This window comes from Sesamum indicum, linkage group LG1 (assembly GCF_026168435.1).
Source record: "Sesamum indicum cultivar Baizhima isolate 11 linkage group LG1, ASM2616843v1, whole genome shotgun sequence".
Taxonomy (NCBI): Eukaryota; Viridiplantae; Streptophyta; class Magnoliopsida; order Lamiales; family Pedaliaceae; genus Sesamum; species Sesamum indicum.
Window position 1 is genome coordinate 20,756,537 of NC_142657.1, and position 17,237 is coordinate 20,773,773.

A 17,237-nucleotide genomic window follows, 5' to 3' on the forward strand; every position below is an offset into this window, starting at 1 on the left:
CCACTCTTTTTGTTTTTTTGCTCTATCTTTAAATTTTATGGACTCTAAAAATCAAATAAAAATTTATCAACTTAATTATGGTTTGTTTTTTGTCCACCTTCCACCATAATAAGTCAGTGTAAGTATGATTAATATGATTTTTTATCTTTCGAAGATGAAGATCAAAACTGAATTCTTGACTCCTAATTATGACAATTGGGCCACTTAATTATGACTAAATAACACTTTTAGTTCTTGATTTAGGGAGTTGGTATTGGATGGGATCTTTATCAAAGCTCAGAAAATATATATCTTTTTACAGTTTCAGCCCTTTTAAATAGCATAATTCCTTTTTGCAGCTCCCCCACACAGAGAATAGATACTACCTCGCACGTGCTCCCCCTTTGGCGCCATTTCTCCCACACTCTAACACGCACTGTAAGGTTACTCAGTCTTTTCCAAATCGTCTTTCTTCCTTCCCCAAAAACACGCACGCACAATTCGGAGTAAAAGCCCTAGTCCTTGTACCTAAATTCGGGGAAGTTTTTTGTTTTGAATTGCAGATTGCGGGAGGATTTAACAAACCGATGCCGGAGGAGCCGAGACCCAAAAGGCCGAAAATTTCCAGGTTTACACTTCTAACTGGTTTTTGTTCTAAAGATGCAATTTTTTAGACAGAGGGGGTTTACTCTGGTTTTTTACTAGTACTACCTGCTCCGGCTGTCCTCTTTTGCTATGCTTGTTTCACCGCATTTCTCGCATTTCAATGAGCACTAGTATATGTGTTTGTTATTCGGTAATTCATCTGCTTATAGTTTACTCATGCTGATCAGAAGAATAACGATGAGACTGTGGTTTTGTGCTTGATTGTATATCAGTGACTTTCTGCTCTTGTTGACTACTAGAACGAGTGAACAGCATTTTAAGGGGATGGTGATTCTGTACATTGCATTGTTTTTTCTCCTGTTCTTCTGCTGCAACTTGCTGGTCCTCTAAAACTAAAATCTACATGCATTTTCTTTTTGGACAAATAACTACAATTTTAAGTACTCTTTTGCAGAGGTTCTCCATTTTGCAGCGTGAATTACTAAAAAGTTTGCATTTTCAAATAAATTTTTATTAAAATTGCATTTAATTTTCAATTTTCCTTATTTATTATTTTTTTTGGGCTCCCTTCAAGAGATCAAGGTTTTAGTCCTTTTTTCTTTTTCTTCGTTTTTGTGATTGTCCTCTCATTGGTTTGAACATTTAGGGGAATGCTTGAAGTTTGGTTGCCATAGATCCACAAACAAATTATGGGAGCATTTCACATTTTGCCTGAAATATCTTGTTCTCATTTCATGAGTTCGCTTCCTTCTGTTCATATGCAGGGGGGATGATGACTACGTGCCAGGAAATATAACTAAAATTGAACTCTGCAATTTCATGACCTTCAATAAAATGACCTGCAAGCCAGGCTCGCGCTTAAATTTGGTTATTGGACCAAATGGATCTGGAAAAAGTTCTCTTGTATGTGCCATTGCACTAGGACTTGGAGGGGAACCTCAGGTTAAAACAAGCATTATCATTTGTCTATTTATTCCTTTCTTATGCATATGCAGTATTTATGACAGAATTTTTCTTAAAAAATAAATTGTGCAGCTTCTGGGGAGGGCTACCAGTATTGGAGCCTATGTGAAGCGTGGGGAGGAATCTGGGTATATTAAGATTTCTTTGAGAGGAGAAAGCAAGGAGGAGCCAATTACCATTACAAGAAAAATAGATACACGTAACAAGTCTGAGTGGCTGTTTAATGGTAAATCTTGTATCTTTCATCTGATCATCCATGAGTGATACTTGATCTCAAGCCTATACGGGCAATCCCTTCTGTTTATGTCAAATGATTCTAGAAACCAGGTGTGGGATAGAGTGGAAGATGTATTCAGTCCAGTTGTCTGATGCACAAAGGAATATGTGATTTTTAACTCAAAATCAGTTCTCTTACTCCGGAAGATTGGAAATCCTTTTAAATTCACCAATTTATCAAAGAAGATCCATATTCAAGTGTAGATGAGTATACCAATTGCCTTAAGGGATTTCTTCCTAGAGAAGCTTTAAGTAACTTGAGCTTTACTGCTAAACAATGATACTCTAGCTCTCTTATATGTATCGTAGTGCTTTTCGCAAACCTTTTTGTTGGTTGTAAAAACTTGAAGATATTACCTGGATGAGTAATTTTTAGTGATGCTACTCATGCGAGGATGCATACAGAGATGGAATTAAGGTTTTCTTTATGGATGTCTGGGTTTGCATTACTTTGAGATGAATTGTTGAAAAAGAGTCCTTGATGTGTGTATTGCCATTCTTATTCTACATCTCTTCAGGCAAAGTAGTGGGAAAAAAGGACATTAATGAAGTAATTCAAAGATTCAACATCCAAGTCAATAATTTGACTCAAGTAAGTTCTTGGTAAAATGCTTTATTATGTATCTTTTGTCTACTGCATATGAATCCAGTTATCAAAGAAAATGTTCATTTCTTTATTGTAATTGGTGCAAATACTTTTTACTTCCTATAAACTTTAACGTTGCAAAAAATTTTATCATTTCTCTATCATCTTCATAAATTTACTCATTTTCCCTATATTTCTTATACCATGAACACATGCAATGTCTTCCCACAAAGGGCATTCGGTAAACATAGCAAATTATGTCAGAGGATACATTATTATGTTTGGTTCTTCTATGGTTTAGAAGAAGTTCTTAGTTAAACATATCATTCTTGTATGTTTCTCATGTCCTAATCAGATGTAGCCTCATCCACCATTTGCATTATGTGAAAATGTCACTTGGTCATTCTTTGGGCTTTTTGTAGTTGTATTATGTCACATGATTCTTAATTTCGAGTTGTGTGGTGTTGTTTTGACGATAATGATACCTAGTTTCTTACTAAATGATACCTAATAATGAGGTAGGTTTCCGCGGCAGCTCTTAGTTGCTAGTGCGACCATGAATTACTCTCCCTAAACGATGAATCACCTGTTGAAAATAACAGTAGAATTTTTCGATGAAGCAAACTTTAAAAGTTTATATATTACTTTGACCTTCTTGGCTGCCACAGTGAAGAACTAAAAAACAAGGATGTGCTATAGAAGTGTACTCTCTTGGGATATATTGGGATAATGGGAATGGATATCCTTTTTCCACATAATGTCAGCATTTGAGGTTGCATTTCCTATATGTTATGCAGTCATGTTATACAGTTATCTGACAGTGAAGTTCTATTCTCCAAGAAGTCTGTCAATACCTAGCTGGATCCAGTTATGTTATACTTTGCACCTACTTTTAGTACTTCAATCAGAGACCTTGAACAGACTTTCTAGATTGAATTTTGAGGTGAAAGTGAAAAACTAGAAACTAAAGCTCCAGAATGCAGAATTATTACCGGAAGTGGGTGGTCCATTCTTCTTTTTGCTGTTGAGGGAGTTTGAAGAGGGTAAACACAGGGTATTTCTCAGGAATAGCAAGTCGAAATGCATATTATGTTTATCCTAATATAACTTTTAGCCAATTGTCACATTTCTGCAGACATGTAATTAAGTTTCAAAACCCAGGACAATATTTTCATAACCTAACTTGACTCATACTTGCACCACTTAAGCAGGACTCCTTCAGCTAGTGAGGTGAGAATAAATAATGTGATTTTGTTATTGTTTACTACGTGCATACTGTAATTTTCGGTTTGAACTTCTTTTCTGCTCTGCTCTGCTCTTGATTGTGTTCCTAGTTTAGGCTACTTATGTATTCTTTTTTGTATGCTCAGAGAGACGTCTTTGTCCTAGTTATTGTACTGGCTTCATCGTACATGTGCCCCAGGATATCTGTATCTAGACTTTTCTAGGGAAGGAAAGTTATCAAGTTCTTGATACTTGAAAGTTGGTTCACTGATGTAGTTTCGTTAGCTGATTGATCAAAACTGCAGAGATTTAAGAATATAGTTATGATCTATGTGCTTAAAGAAGAAATGGTGGTTGGTTAATTGTTGGTGCGATCCCTCTCCTCTCAGCATGTATTATGTACATACATATGTCTATGTGAATAATGAGTATATGTATGTTTGTGTTTGTAGGAGTGTATGCTATTGTATGGATTTGCAGTTATGTACTATGTAATAAGCATTCTTTCTGCTTGGCCCCAAAATAATCACCATTCGCTTCTCTCCTCCTTGATCTTTATGTGCAGCTACCTCATTTCTGGAACATCTATTCTCATGTGTCATGTTTCAATATTGTCTTCCTTTATTTGAATATATTTTAAGCATTTAAACTATGGTCGCATTTCTCTGGAATGAATTCAGTTTCTACCACAAGACAGAGTTTGTGAGTTTGCAAAGTTAACTCCAGTGCAACTCCTTGAAGAAACTGAAAAAGCTGTTGGTGATCCTCAATTACCTATTCAGCATCAGACTCTCATCACGAAGAGTCAGGAGTTAAAGAAGTTTCAAAGAGTAAGTCAGTTTATGTGGTGCTCTGTTGCACAATTTCCTTAGCTAACAATATACTGTTAGGAGATAAAATAAATGTTTGGATTCTTTTCATCTATAATAGGCTGTTGAGAGCAACAAAGGATCTCTGGATCAACTAAAGGCTCTTAATGCTGAACTTGAGAGAGATGTTGAACGTGTTCGCCAAAGAGAAGATCTCTTAGCAAAGGTTTCTTCAGCATTCTTTTCTCTTGTCATCATCAATGGGACAGTCGATTGATGTATGAGTTGATAGATCACTCTTATGCTTCCAGGCTGAGTCTATGAGGAAAAAATTGCCATGGTTGAAGTATGATATCAAGAAGGCCGAATATATAGACTTCAAAAACAGGGAGAAGGATGCAAAGATGAAGCTAGATGAAGCGGCCAAGGCTTTGAATGAACTCAGAGAGCCTATTGAGTGAGTTAATCTGCTTAACAGTTTTTCCAGTTTGTGACATATTTAACAGTTGACTGGACCATCTCTAATGTGTACAACCTTGGAAAAGTTTATTCTATTTTCAACGGAGGCGAATAATTTACCATGGATGAGGTTAAAGACAGAAAGTATGTCACATCCACTTAATTTGAATCATGTCACCATTGCATAAACTCTTTTATAGTTGTATAACTATAATTATTTTTGCTAAGGATGATTTTGAACTACTTGCATTAAAGCACAAGACTGTTTTATTTTTTGAATTACCTAAAAGGTTCAGAGTTGTGTGTTTGAACGTGGTTCAGCTTTAAAAGGAAATCTTGAATGAGCTACACCAAGCATGAGTCAAGCTCCAGGAGTTTGGTATCTCTGTAAATTTTTTGGTTCTTTATTATTCACTTGATCTTGAAATGTTGATCCCGTCAGTTTGATTTGCCAAGTCAGTAAATTGAGTTTTTGATTGTTGATCTCGATCAACTATGATTTGCATAGTTTGTTGTTATGTTTAATTTTTAGTGCCTCCATTTGATCAAGTTCTAGCTATTTCTTGCTCTTGTTTGCCTAAATAATTTTTTCTCAGGAGACAAAAGTGCGAGAAAGCAAAACAAGAAGCTGCATTGAAAAAGATTAATGGTTTGTTAGATAACAATATGAAGAAGCGTATGCAGCTCTCTGATAATTATAATCGTCTGGTATGTTGTCATCATTTACCTGCTTCTCATTGCTCATGTTGTTTCAACAATTACTTAACTCTCTATATTTTGTCTTACCATTTGTAGGGAGTTTTAATTCAGGGGAAGTACAATGATGTGGAAGATTTGAGGCGTCAGGAAGAATCTCGTCAACAAAGAATCTCTAAGGTTAAAGAAGACCTAGCCACTGCAGAGGCAGAACTTGCTAATCTTCCTCCTTATGAACCTCCAAAGCACAAGATGGTGGGTTTAACTCTCTTTATACTACCAAGGCTAAATCTCTGGCGATGACAGATGCTAAAATGGATATTAATGCTATAATATTTATTAGTCACGGTAAATTGTTGCAAGAAGTATCTAATTTTAAGTGCATTCTTCTCCTTGTTTTCTATGTTGTATCCAGGAACAATTAAGTGCTAGGATTATGGAGCTTGAAGAGGCTGCAAAAGAGATTAGATCTCACAAGAAGGAGAAAGAGAAACACTTAAGCCATCATAAAGGGATCCTCCGACAGTGCGCAGATAGGTCAATATCAAACATTGTTCAACTATCTTTTATCTATATATTTGACCATTTTAAAAGCCTTCTTTTCCTATTCCCTGTATGACCCCCAAAGGTTGAGAGAGATGGAGAACGCCAACAATAAGCGTTTACAAGCATTAAAGAATTCTGGTGCTGAGAAGATATTTGAGGCTTATCACTGGGTTCAGGAGCACCGCGACAAGTTCAATAAGGAAGTTTATGGTCCTGTATTGCTCGAGGTGCATAAATGAAAAATGAGATGAAATATGTAGTATTTGTTTGCATCCACTACATCTTTATTTAAATACTGCTAGGACTGCCTGTTCAGGTAAATGTCGCCAATCGGCTTCATGCAGACTACCTAGAGGGTCATGTTGCCAATTACATATGGAAGGTAATTCTGGTTTGCAAAAAATTCCCACTATTCTGTGTTATATTTCCCATCTTTTAGACATGCTGTTCTGCAGAACTTGACCAAGTAAAAAGTAATGCTCATCTATCCTGTGGAAATAGTGTAGGGGGTGAATATTCTTTAAAAAAGAATAACCTTTGAGTTAAGATTCCAATTGTAATGTTCTGTAGATGTCTTCCATAGTCTTGGGATCAAATCAAATTGTAAAGTCAGGAAGGTGACAAGGAGTGTCTAATCATTGAAATGGAAAATAAGTCTATGGAATTGTTTAGAGGGTCCAACTCAAACCCAGTGTACGCTCGTCACGGGGGCTGGTAGGTGCCGCTACTTAGAGCAGTAACGAAATGCTTCTGCAGTGAGAACATTCATAAGAAATAAATGAAAAGGAAAGGATTGATTATAAAATTGAGTTCTGCCCTTCTATTTTCAATGATAAGTCGTTTTATATGCTTTTTTGTAAGTATAAACATTAATTTTTCCTATTCTGTTCTTCTTAGCATGTTAGTTTCTAACTTGTAGTCCTGCATACTGCCAGGTAGTTCTGCTGTTAGCTTGAATCATGAGTCATATGATGCATGGCTTAGTCATCTCTCTTGTTCATCTATCGACTTCTTTTCCTGATTGGTTACCTCCTCAGGCTTTTATTACTCAGGATTCTGAGGATCGAGATTTACTGGTTAAAAACTTGAGGTCCTTTGATGTTCCTGTTATCAATCATGTCAGGAATGAAGGTGGCTGCAGGGAACCCTTTCAAGAAACTGATGAAGTAATGCTCTGAGTTCATTGAAGTTCATCACTGTGGCTCTGTTGATCATTGGCTGATCTTTTGTTTGACTGTATTAAACAGATGCGTAAACTTGGCATATCTTCCAGGCTTGATCAAGTGTTTGAAGCTCCTCATGCTGTCAAAGAAGTTTTGATCGGTCAATTTGGATTGGATCATTCAGTATGCTTACTTTTTTCTGTTTCATGTGTTCATATATACTCTTTAGCAGGATCAGAGATTAAAACCAGGAAGGTCAATGAACAAGAGCTTCTCATTTCTCGATCTGATATTTTAATGATTTCTTTTTTCAGTACATTGGGTCCAAAGAAACCGATGAGAAGGCTGATCTGGTCTTTAGATTGGGAATTATGGATGTCTGGACACCAGAAAATCATTATCGTTGGCTCAGATCCCGCTATGGGAATCATGTGTCTGGAAATGTTGAATCAGTCGATCGTTCCCGTCTACTTTTATGCAGTATGTTTCTGAAAATAGTGTGCTGAGTTTAACAACTTTTAATTCTCTAGCATTCTAATCTCGAAGGAAACAGATCATTGTAAATAATTCTCCTAAGAAACTCGAATTTTGCTAAAAAAAGATCAAATTTGATTGTCAAAAAGTAAAGCTGAGATTAATTAAGGTTCTACTGTTTCTCTATATTACCTTCCTTTTCAGATTTGGATGTTAAGGAAATTGAGAGTGTCAAATTGAGGCAAACAGAGGTGGAGGAGACCGTTCGTACCATAGATGGAAATTTGAGAGCTCTCCAAACTGCCTTAAGACAGAAGGAAGATGAAGCAGCTGAACTTCAGCGTGAACGAGTAAGTGAATACATATGGAGATGGCACTTTATTCCTTACGCTTGCTACTCTCTGAGCGTGCTGAAAGGGACACTTTATTTGACTGCTTTTGTTGAACAAAAAGTATTACTTTTCAAGTTTAACCAATACAACCTTGAATCTTTTATTCCTATTATTGGCTAGTCTAGAAATTTTACTGGTCAGAACGAAATATATTTTCATATATATATATATATGTATATATATATTCATTTGTGTGTGTTGCTTTGGTTGAAAGTAGTGTATTGGTGCATATAGAGATGCAAAGTGTGAGTTCTTTGTGCTCTGTAGCGGCACCACATTGGCAATAATGTGTTTTCTTGAGCAATGGACTCCGTATATCTTACTACTATGTTAAGGTAAATGTTCTCATAGGAAAATGGAACTAATTTCTATAGTTTAAATTGAATGTCGGTGGATGTTCAAGTCAAGGGCAAGTATGATAAAACAGCTTTCTTGGGAGCATGGGGAGGTGACTGCAGCTCACTCTGAGTGGACTGTATTTAAAAGAAAAAAGGGCAAACATGAATCTTTGTTCATGCCTTTTCCTTGTGATAATCAAAATAGAGAGCATAAATAATATTTTGCCTATTTGTTATGCAGCTTGGTGTACTATGCAAAAAGTCTCTCTCCCTGTACCTGGGCCATGACAGGGAAAAAAGTATAAATAATATTTTGCCTATTTGTTATTAAGTGCTGCTGCTCATAGTACCTGCCGAAACTACTTGTTTTTTGAAAACCTTTAGATAAGCATATTCGAGGCTTTCTGAAGTTCATTTATTCTTGATTGAAGAATTAAAGTAGGATGGAAAAATAAAAAAGATTTATGGAAACTGTGTGTTCCACCAATCATTCATGGAATGACTTTACATGTATACTTATTAGCAACTCAATCTATGTATAAAGGGAATACCAGGGCAAAAATAATGTAGGAAGAGGCTCTTGCTACATACTGTCATATGAGGTAAACAAATTATTATTAAGAGGGTATCTGGAAATGGTTATCACCTTTGCCAGGAATTTAGGAAAGTATTTGATGCTGGATCTTACTCTTGTACAGCCTCTATAGGTTTTATGGTAGACTTGTGTGCAGTAAGTGCCGAACAAGTTTGTTAAAGGATTTGCAAATAACATGCTGAAAAAGGAAGAGTTTTAGTCAAACTTTTGCTGTATTTTAGTGCCTGAGAATAAATTGTAGGTGTTTCTGGCTGATTTCGATTTTTAACCTATTGGTAAAGCATGGGCATTGTGATGGATTGGCTATGTGATAGGATGAAAGAGTTTGAGCACCATCAGGTTTGGGAATAAGAAATGGCAATAGAAGAGAAGATACAGAGAGGAGCTTTATTTGAGCGCTTTGGGGGGGGGGGGGTGCACGCAAACTATTTCAATTTATTATGGACAAAAGTTCTACAGTTGATGAGGTGCTCTCTTCTTTGCATATTCATGAACATGGGTTGATAAATTGATGATAATCATTCAGGAGGAGATTGTTAACATCATACAAAGCGAGAAGAAAAGGAGAAGGGAGATGGAACACCTTGTCAGTAAGTAAAATACTTTTTTGTTTTGTAGAAAAGGATCTAATTACTATGCATGCGTATTTGGAAATAATTTTCCGTAATTTTAGACCAAAAGAGAATGAAGTTGAAGTCAATAGAAAGGGAGGACGACCCAGATGCTGCAATAGCAAAGCTTACTGACCAGGTTAAAGAATTAAAGATCCAACGATTCCAATGTGCTATAGAGATTAAGGTGGGAATTTTTGTTTTAACTCCTTTAAATGTCCTTCAGGCAGTTTGTGATGGTCTCTCTAGTTTTGTGACCTTTGTCTATCTTAACGCGGGTTCTTTGCCTCACTGCTTTGTCTTGATAGAATTTACTTACTGAAGCTGTTGCTTACCGAGGAAGTTTTGCTGAAGCTAGCATGTGCTCTATTGAACATGAAGCTAAGGTATGCTCCAGTTGTTGATTTTGATGATAAGATGTGTGCCTTATTATTTAATAAATCTGGAAAAGGTCTAAGGTTATGAAGAAAATAAAAAACTAGAAACTACTAGTATTATATACTATTTTAGGGATGTTAGAGGGTCCCTGGGCGGGTCCTAGGTCTTGGTGTTTTTGATAAGACCCATTTCTTTTAATATCTTTTATATATTATATAAAGCATATTTACACATATATAAAAAAATGTATATTTTATTTGTACTTCGATATAAATACAAAAGAATAATACTCTTTAAAAATTAAAATTATGATTTAAAATCGTTTTAAGTGTTGATGTTTACATAGGTAACATACATCTTGAAAGTTTTAATACTTTAGAGGCTAAAATATGTCCATATAAATTTATAAAAAAAATTAATGTTTGAATATTATTTTTTCTCGTATTTATAAAGTTAAGGTAGTATTATTTTGAAAAATATATATTTTTTAATATTTTAAAATTTTTAACTAGGTTTAGCTTGTCCAACCCGCCGGTTCAGGTCCAGAAAAATCTTGGCTGGTTGGGTCTCGGATTTTGGCAAACCCGCCCCGGTGCCATACCTAATTACATGAATTTCTTTTACGTAATTGAATTGGCATGACTCGTAAGCTCAGCATATGTAGTCTACAAACAGTTACCTCTGAGTATAGCCATTTTGTGACATTTAATTTTGCTGATTCTGTGAAATGTATTATTTCAATGTTCTTGCAGATACTATTGCCACATTCACTTTTGTTCCTTTCTGAAATGGCTTCTTTTTTTTCCTCTAACAAATTTTAAGTTGGTTCTGCTACCTACTGTTTCCTTTTTGTTAAAGTCTGAAACACTTGTTAAGAAAGCATAATGTGTGGGAGCAACTTTCATTTCCTTTTTGTAGGTTGAGTGTTTCTAGCAGGTGATTTATCAGTGTAGAGGAGGACTATCTTTAAGTTATTGAGCAGCCTCTATCTGTTATAAACTGAGTGGATCTAAGTGCTGAGTTTACTAGGTTTTCACGTGGAAACTTTTGGATCTCTAGCCCTTGCTACCAATGTCATTAATAACATTTTGAAACTTTTTGGAGCCCCTATCCCTTGCTGCCAATATAAGCCTTTGATGATCTAACTTCTAGCTGGCGGATTTCTTAGTAACACCATAAAAGGATGATTCCGTACCCCTATGTGTGTTTGAATTTGATTGTTTCTGAGGTACTTGTATATTTCCTGGTGTTTCTTGTGTTTTTATTGACCCTTAGAAGGCTCAAATCCACCAAGTTTGTAATGGTTTAGTGGTGGTTGTGTGAACTTTTCCCCTACGGGCTTCAGTATCTTGGTTCTATGCTCTTCTGATGGTCTTTCTATTTCTTTTCCTTTCCCAGTTGTTGCTTTGTTTGACTTCTTGAGATCTGTATTGAAGTTTTTCCTTTTTTCATTGAAAATAGTTATACACATAAATTTGTCAGGAATATCAAGCATGATCATTAACAATATCAAACTATCAACCACTGCCAATAACCAAATTCTACTAATCAGCTTCAACTACTATCAATTTCTACCAATGATCAGCTAATCAAGTATTATGAATATAGAAGGACAAAGACCTACACTTTTGATGGGATTTGGATATAGTACCTCATATTCTTGGGTTCTCAGCTGTGCCACATGAATTAGGCATGCTTGGCAAGATCTAATTTGGAGTTTATGAGGTCATAGAAAGTAATTGGGCAATTGCTGGTGGACCCTTATCATGGATTAAGTAAATGCCTTGCCAATCTAAATCAGAATAAACACCTTGGTTTTCTTGTGTTTTCAATTGATAATTGTTCTGCCGACTCAACGTGGTCGGCTATTGTAACAACTTCCTAGTCAATTACACAGAAGTGCGTTGCCTACAGAATGTATGTCCAAGAAATTCTTTACTTCATTGTCTCAATTTATTGTTTTTGTAGTATCAGTGTGATTATGCTTTGATCTTTGCTATAGATTAAGGAGATGGAATCCAATGCAAAGCAACAAGAGAAGTTTGCCTTGCAAGCATCATTATACTTTGACGAATGTAAGTTTTTTCTGCATGATCTTTTAAATTATTCTGTTCTGAAGTTTTCTCCCAGATTTTCATTATATATTTCTTATGTGTCCTTTGGTTTATATTAGAAAGCATCAGATCATCTCAAAGTGAGAGCCTGACAAAATAACATAAATTATGTAGCCCTCAGCCCAAGCCACTCACTCAATAACACCAACCATGAAAGAAAAAGGAGCAAGAGGTTAAATCGACAGGATTCCCTCTATCTCATTGTATTTTGGAAGATATGAGAAAAACGTCAACTTTATAACACTTTCCAAAATCACCCTTCTCTTACTAGTAGCATGTAGAATAAAGCATTTGAAAGAGGCTTGATTATATTAACAATGGTCCTTAGGTAAAGTCAGTAATGAAGAATTTTAATGTGAGACTCCGAAAAACTCCAAAGCTTCCAGTCAATTAAATTTTTTTTATCAAGGAAACAGAAATGCTTTACGGACTGTCATGCATTGATTACTATGTCGGCTCCTTTTCATATGAGGGATGTAATTTAGCAAATTCTACAATTTGACTCTTGTCCGATTGAATAGGAGATGCATTGCTGTTAACCCAGCATTGTTTTTTTTATGGAGGGAGCATCCTCTCCCAGAATCAGGCTAAAGTAAAATTCTGTAAGACCTGCTGGTTGTCACGGTTATTGTTTATACTTTGTCAAGACCTATGTTGCAACTGTGTGTCCCATTAGAATTAGAAAAGAAAAATAATGTGCTAGTTTATGAATGTAAAAGATGGAGATAATTCTGCTGTGCAAAGCATTATTGTCTAGATTTGACTCGCTAAGTTATTACTCAAAGTTGCCAGTGAAACCAATGACTTTTTGGTTTCTAGAGAACTATAACTTGTGAAAACTCTAATCACATTGATCACTTAATCAACTCCAATATTTGTGCACCAATAGACTTGGTTCCACAGTTTCAGATTGTGTTTAAAGGATTCAAAAACATATGACATAGTCATTACTTGGCTTTTTGATTACCGAAAAGTAAAAATTATGGCCTATCAAATGGTCCCGTGACTGACTAATATTCAGTGCCTGCAGTTACAATTTAAAGTAGAATTGGCATTGAGAAGGATGGCTATTTCTTCGCTTAATAATTTCTATTGCTTGTTTGATTAGGTAAGAATGCAACAGAGTATTGCCGACAGCAGCTGTCAGTTGCCAAGAAACATGCAGAATCCATTGCTCCAATTACTCCTGAGCTTCAGCAGGCCTTCCTGGAGGTTTGTGTTCTGACTGAAGTTCTTATGTTGCATGCATGGAGGAATTTAAATAAATTAGGCATTTCCATCATAAGACCTCTGAAAGTTGGAATACCCATGAAAGAAAGGAATCAATGTCTGGGATTGCTAAACTATTATCAAATAAGTTTTTAACACTGAAATGAGAAATTCGGCAAAAACTAGTGATTTCTGAAAATCTTCAGACAACTGGATTCATACAATGCAGAGAAAAAGGGAGAAAGAGGAACAGAAAGGAAAAAGAAAAGAAAAAAAAGAACAGAGGTCCAGGAAAGTTTGCATGCAGATTCAACTTTGGGCGTGGTTTGAAGTAGTTAGTATTTAGTACTTGCCTGGAGACATGTCAAATTTCTGCAAGTAACTTACCAGCTCAGGGCATGGTTTCTTTTGTTATATGGCTGCCAACTGCTCATGTGAATTCAAACTTTTTCCTTATGTTCCATGCTACTGATTTGGGATCATCATACTGTTTGTCATGTAGAAATTTTGTTTTGTGTATTCACTTCAAAGTAAGAACCTATATTTGCAGCTGCCAAGTGGTAAATTTACCGAGAGTAGGGGAATTGTCTTTTCCCGACTTTCAAGCAGAGCGCCCTTCTCTCGAAGATAACTTGATCTATTAGAGTGTTGAACACATTTTGTATAGTAAATTAATGAACAGATTTGTTGAATTTCTATGTTAAGGAAAAGATCTGGTGCAAACAATGTACTGGTGTCAGAATTTGGTTCTCCTGTAAAAAGATGCGTTCATTCTAAAATTAGTCTTTTATTTGGGAAGCCTGGTTAAGTCACCAAATTTGTGGTTTTTGCACTTTGAATGAATTGGTTTGTCCATCACTACTATAGTTGATTGGCAGTCTTGCTTTGCATGCTTCTTCAGTTATGAGTCCTATTTTGGAATTTGCTAGTGCTCAGTATGAAATACAACTTGCAGATGCCTACTACAGTTGAAGATTTGGAAGCTGCAATTCAAGATACAATATCTGAAGCCAATTCTATTCTTTTCCTTAATCATAACATTTTGGAGGAATATGAAAGTCGTCAAAAAAAGGTTTGCTTTGCTTGTGGATAAGTATGTTTTGTAATGCTTGTTTGTTTTACTCGCTTCGATGCTCTTATTCTAGAATGGTAATTTTGCAGATTGAAGAGCTTACTAATAAGCAAGAAATGGATGAAAAGGAATTAAATATCCGTTTAGATGAGATCAACGCGCTGAAGGTTAAGTCATGGATCATTGTTGAAAATGTTATACCACCATTGCATTTGTGCTGATTGTTTATTCTATGTGCCATCTTCAAATTTGTGGCCATGACATTCGACCCCCCCCCCCCCCCTCCAAAGGAAAAAAGAGAATTATTGACAAAAAAAGATATAAGAGACTGGAGGTTACAACATGGAAACTGATTTCTCTACTATACTCAGTATACCTATCCACCGTATGACAACCTAGAAATATTCGGGTTCTGAATTTTCTTCAGGGAAGTTGGCTCCCAATGTTGAGAAGCCTTGTTACTCGGATTAATGAAACTTTTAGTCACAATTTCCAAGAAATGGCTGTTGCAGGCGAGGTGTCTTTAGGTAATTTGACAATTTTCTTTATCATTTCATTCATGCCATCTAGTTAAATGCCATACATTACTTTAACATTTTATTTCAGGTGTTTTCAATTTTTTGATTTATTGTTTAATTTTCAGATGAACATGACAGAGATTTTGATCAATATGGGATCCTGATAAAAGTCAAGTTCAGGTGATTGAGTTTACTGTCTACCTTAGTCTGTGTTAAAGCACAATAAGTGATTCGCATAGAAATTTTTCATTTTTATCAAGAAACAAACTTCTTGTTTCTTCTGGTGCCTACAAAAATATTATCACCCAAAGTGTTGCTAATTTGCATTGACACAATTCAGATTATTTACTTTTCTTTTCGGGTTGATGCAGGCATTTTTCCTTATAGTCTCCAACTTCTTTCGATGTTTATTTTTTTCTTTTGTATTTTTATGGTTCCGCTGTTATGACCAGGCAAACGAGCCAGCTTCAGGTTTTAAGTGCTCATCACCAATCTGGAGGGGTATAGCCTTACGCTATATTTTTTATGTACATGATTTTCAATCAACATATTCTAACTTCTAACGCACTACTGTGTTCCAGGAGCGCTCAGTTTCAACTATTCTCTACCTCGTCTCTTTACAAGACCTCACAAACTGCCCATTTAGGGTAGTTGATGAGATAAATCAAGGTTGGTTCGAGTTTATGATCCTTGAAGTTTTCAACAGCAGTATGCATTTGTTGAATGATAGCAATAATCATTTTTTTCTTATTATTCCCCAGGCATGGACCCAATAAACGAGAGGAAAATGTTTCAGCAGTTGGTCAGAGCAGCCAGCCAACCAAATACGCCACAGTAAGAGATTGCTGTTTTACTTCTTTTGGTTAATTGTTTACTGAAGACACCTTCCATGTGAATTATGCTTAGTAGATTTAGGATGACAACTGCATTAATTCACCTTGTGGGTCAAGCTTATATTGAAACTCTTACATTGAACTGTTCATGCTTTTTCTTGGAAATGATGGTAGTCATTTTCGTTTTGGCAACCTTAATTTGCTGCCAAATGAACCGGAATTGCATAAGATGGTCTCATATGCAGGTGTTTCTTGCTTACTCCAAAATTGCTGCCAAATCTAGAGTACAGTGATGCTTGCAGCATTCTTACTGTGATGAATGGTCCTTGGATCGAGCAGCCGTCAAAAGGTTCCCTGATCAATCAAATCTCAGTAACATTAATATTATCATGTCGTTTGTGATTAAAATCTCTTACAGAGGCTGTTTTTCTTTTGGCAATTCGCAGTGTGGAGTGGTGGTGAGAATTGGGGATCTGTCAGAATCCCAATGGGGGAAAACCGCTGCTGAGGGGCTTATGCGTCCCCCAATGTTCACTGTCCATAACAATCGGACACGAGATGGAGAGTTTTAGTGTTCTTAATGATGTAAATGTGGATGATTTTTGGCTGGCACAGGTTAAATTCTTGTAATTTAGGACTAATTGAAATTTAGCCCATGCCACTCTGTACTGTGTTGTAGCACTCTATTGGTCTCCCAATTGTAAGGATTGTCCTTTAACTAACCTTTCAGAGATGTGAGCTCTTCATTTTTGTCTTCACTTTTTGCGAAAATCAGCCAATTAACTTCTAATTTGAAATTTTGTTCTATTTCTAGTTTTAATATTTTGGCCATAGTGTGACCTTTTTTCATGCTGTAGTTTTCCTAGTATGAATTTATACATAACTACCTATTGATTATATTTCTAATAAATTTATCTCTAATTATTAAAAGAACTATATAAATTGATTGCAAAGAGTGATTGTAGTGGATTGTTTGATGATCTTCAATATCGTTGCATGGAAATAAATGCTTGTGCTTTAAAGCCCAAATTGCATTTTACCACCCCTGTGTTTGTAAAAATGGCTAAAAATCCTTTCGTGTTTTTAAAATAAGTAAAAAGCCTCCTGTGATTTCTAAAACCTTGCACAAAACCTCCCTTTCATCAGAAATTAATGGGAGGTGGGGTGTACTCGTGGGTGGTGGAAGTGAGCATGATTTTTTTGCAGGTTCTAACCCTTTTTTGACTATTAATTAACAAAATAATCTTCTATATTGTATTTAAAATTACTATGATCAAATGTATCTGATTTAATATTATTTTTAATGATTTTTTTATATTTTTTATTCCTCCTAAACAATAAATAATTTTATGTTTGAATATATTTATTTAAATATTAAAATACAAAAAAAAAATGT

General features: G+C 35.6%; 1 protein-coding gene across 2 annotated transcripts; it reads left to right on the plus strand.

The window, feature by feature from the left end:
• The first annotated feature begins 287 nt into the window (after positions 1-287).
• SMC5 (structural maintenance of chromosomes 5) lies at positions 288-16,599 on the plus strand. Of its 2 annotated transcripts, none has more exons than XM_011089731.3 (31): positions 288-417; positions 543-607; positions 1,350-1,527; positions 1,621-1,774; positions 2,343-2,416; positions 4,315-4,464; positions 4,565-4,669; positions 4,755-4,900; positions 5,499-5,610; positions 5,698-5,853; positions 6,014-6,135; positions 6,227-6,371; positions 6,461-6,526; positions 7,182-7,310; positions 7,392-7,490; positions 7,622-7,787; positions 7,986-8,131; positions 9,633-9,696; positions 9,780-9,904; positions 10,026-10,103; positions 12,098-12,170; positions 13,318-13,421; positions 14,374-14,490; positions 14,580-14,657; positions 14,918-15,017; positions 15,134-15,188; positions 15,461-15,509; positions 15,590-15,677; positions 15,770-15,842; positions 16,087-16,190; positions 16,288-16,599. In XM_011089731.3, exons 2-31 carry the CDS (start codon positions 567-569, stop codon positions 16,347-16,349), a joined length of 3,159 nt encoding a protein of 1,052 aa, XP_011088033.1. In that variant the 5' UTR covers positions 288-417; positions 543-566; the 3' UTR covers positions 16,350-16,599. The 2 variants fall into 2 exon arrangements, with proteins under 2 accessions (XP_011088033.1, XP_011088042.1); XM_011089740.2 differs by having other exon boundaries at positions 346-422.
• The last annotated feature ends 638 nt before the right edge of the window (positions 16,600-17,237 follow it).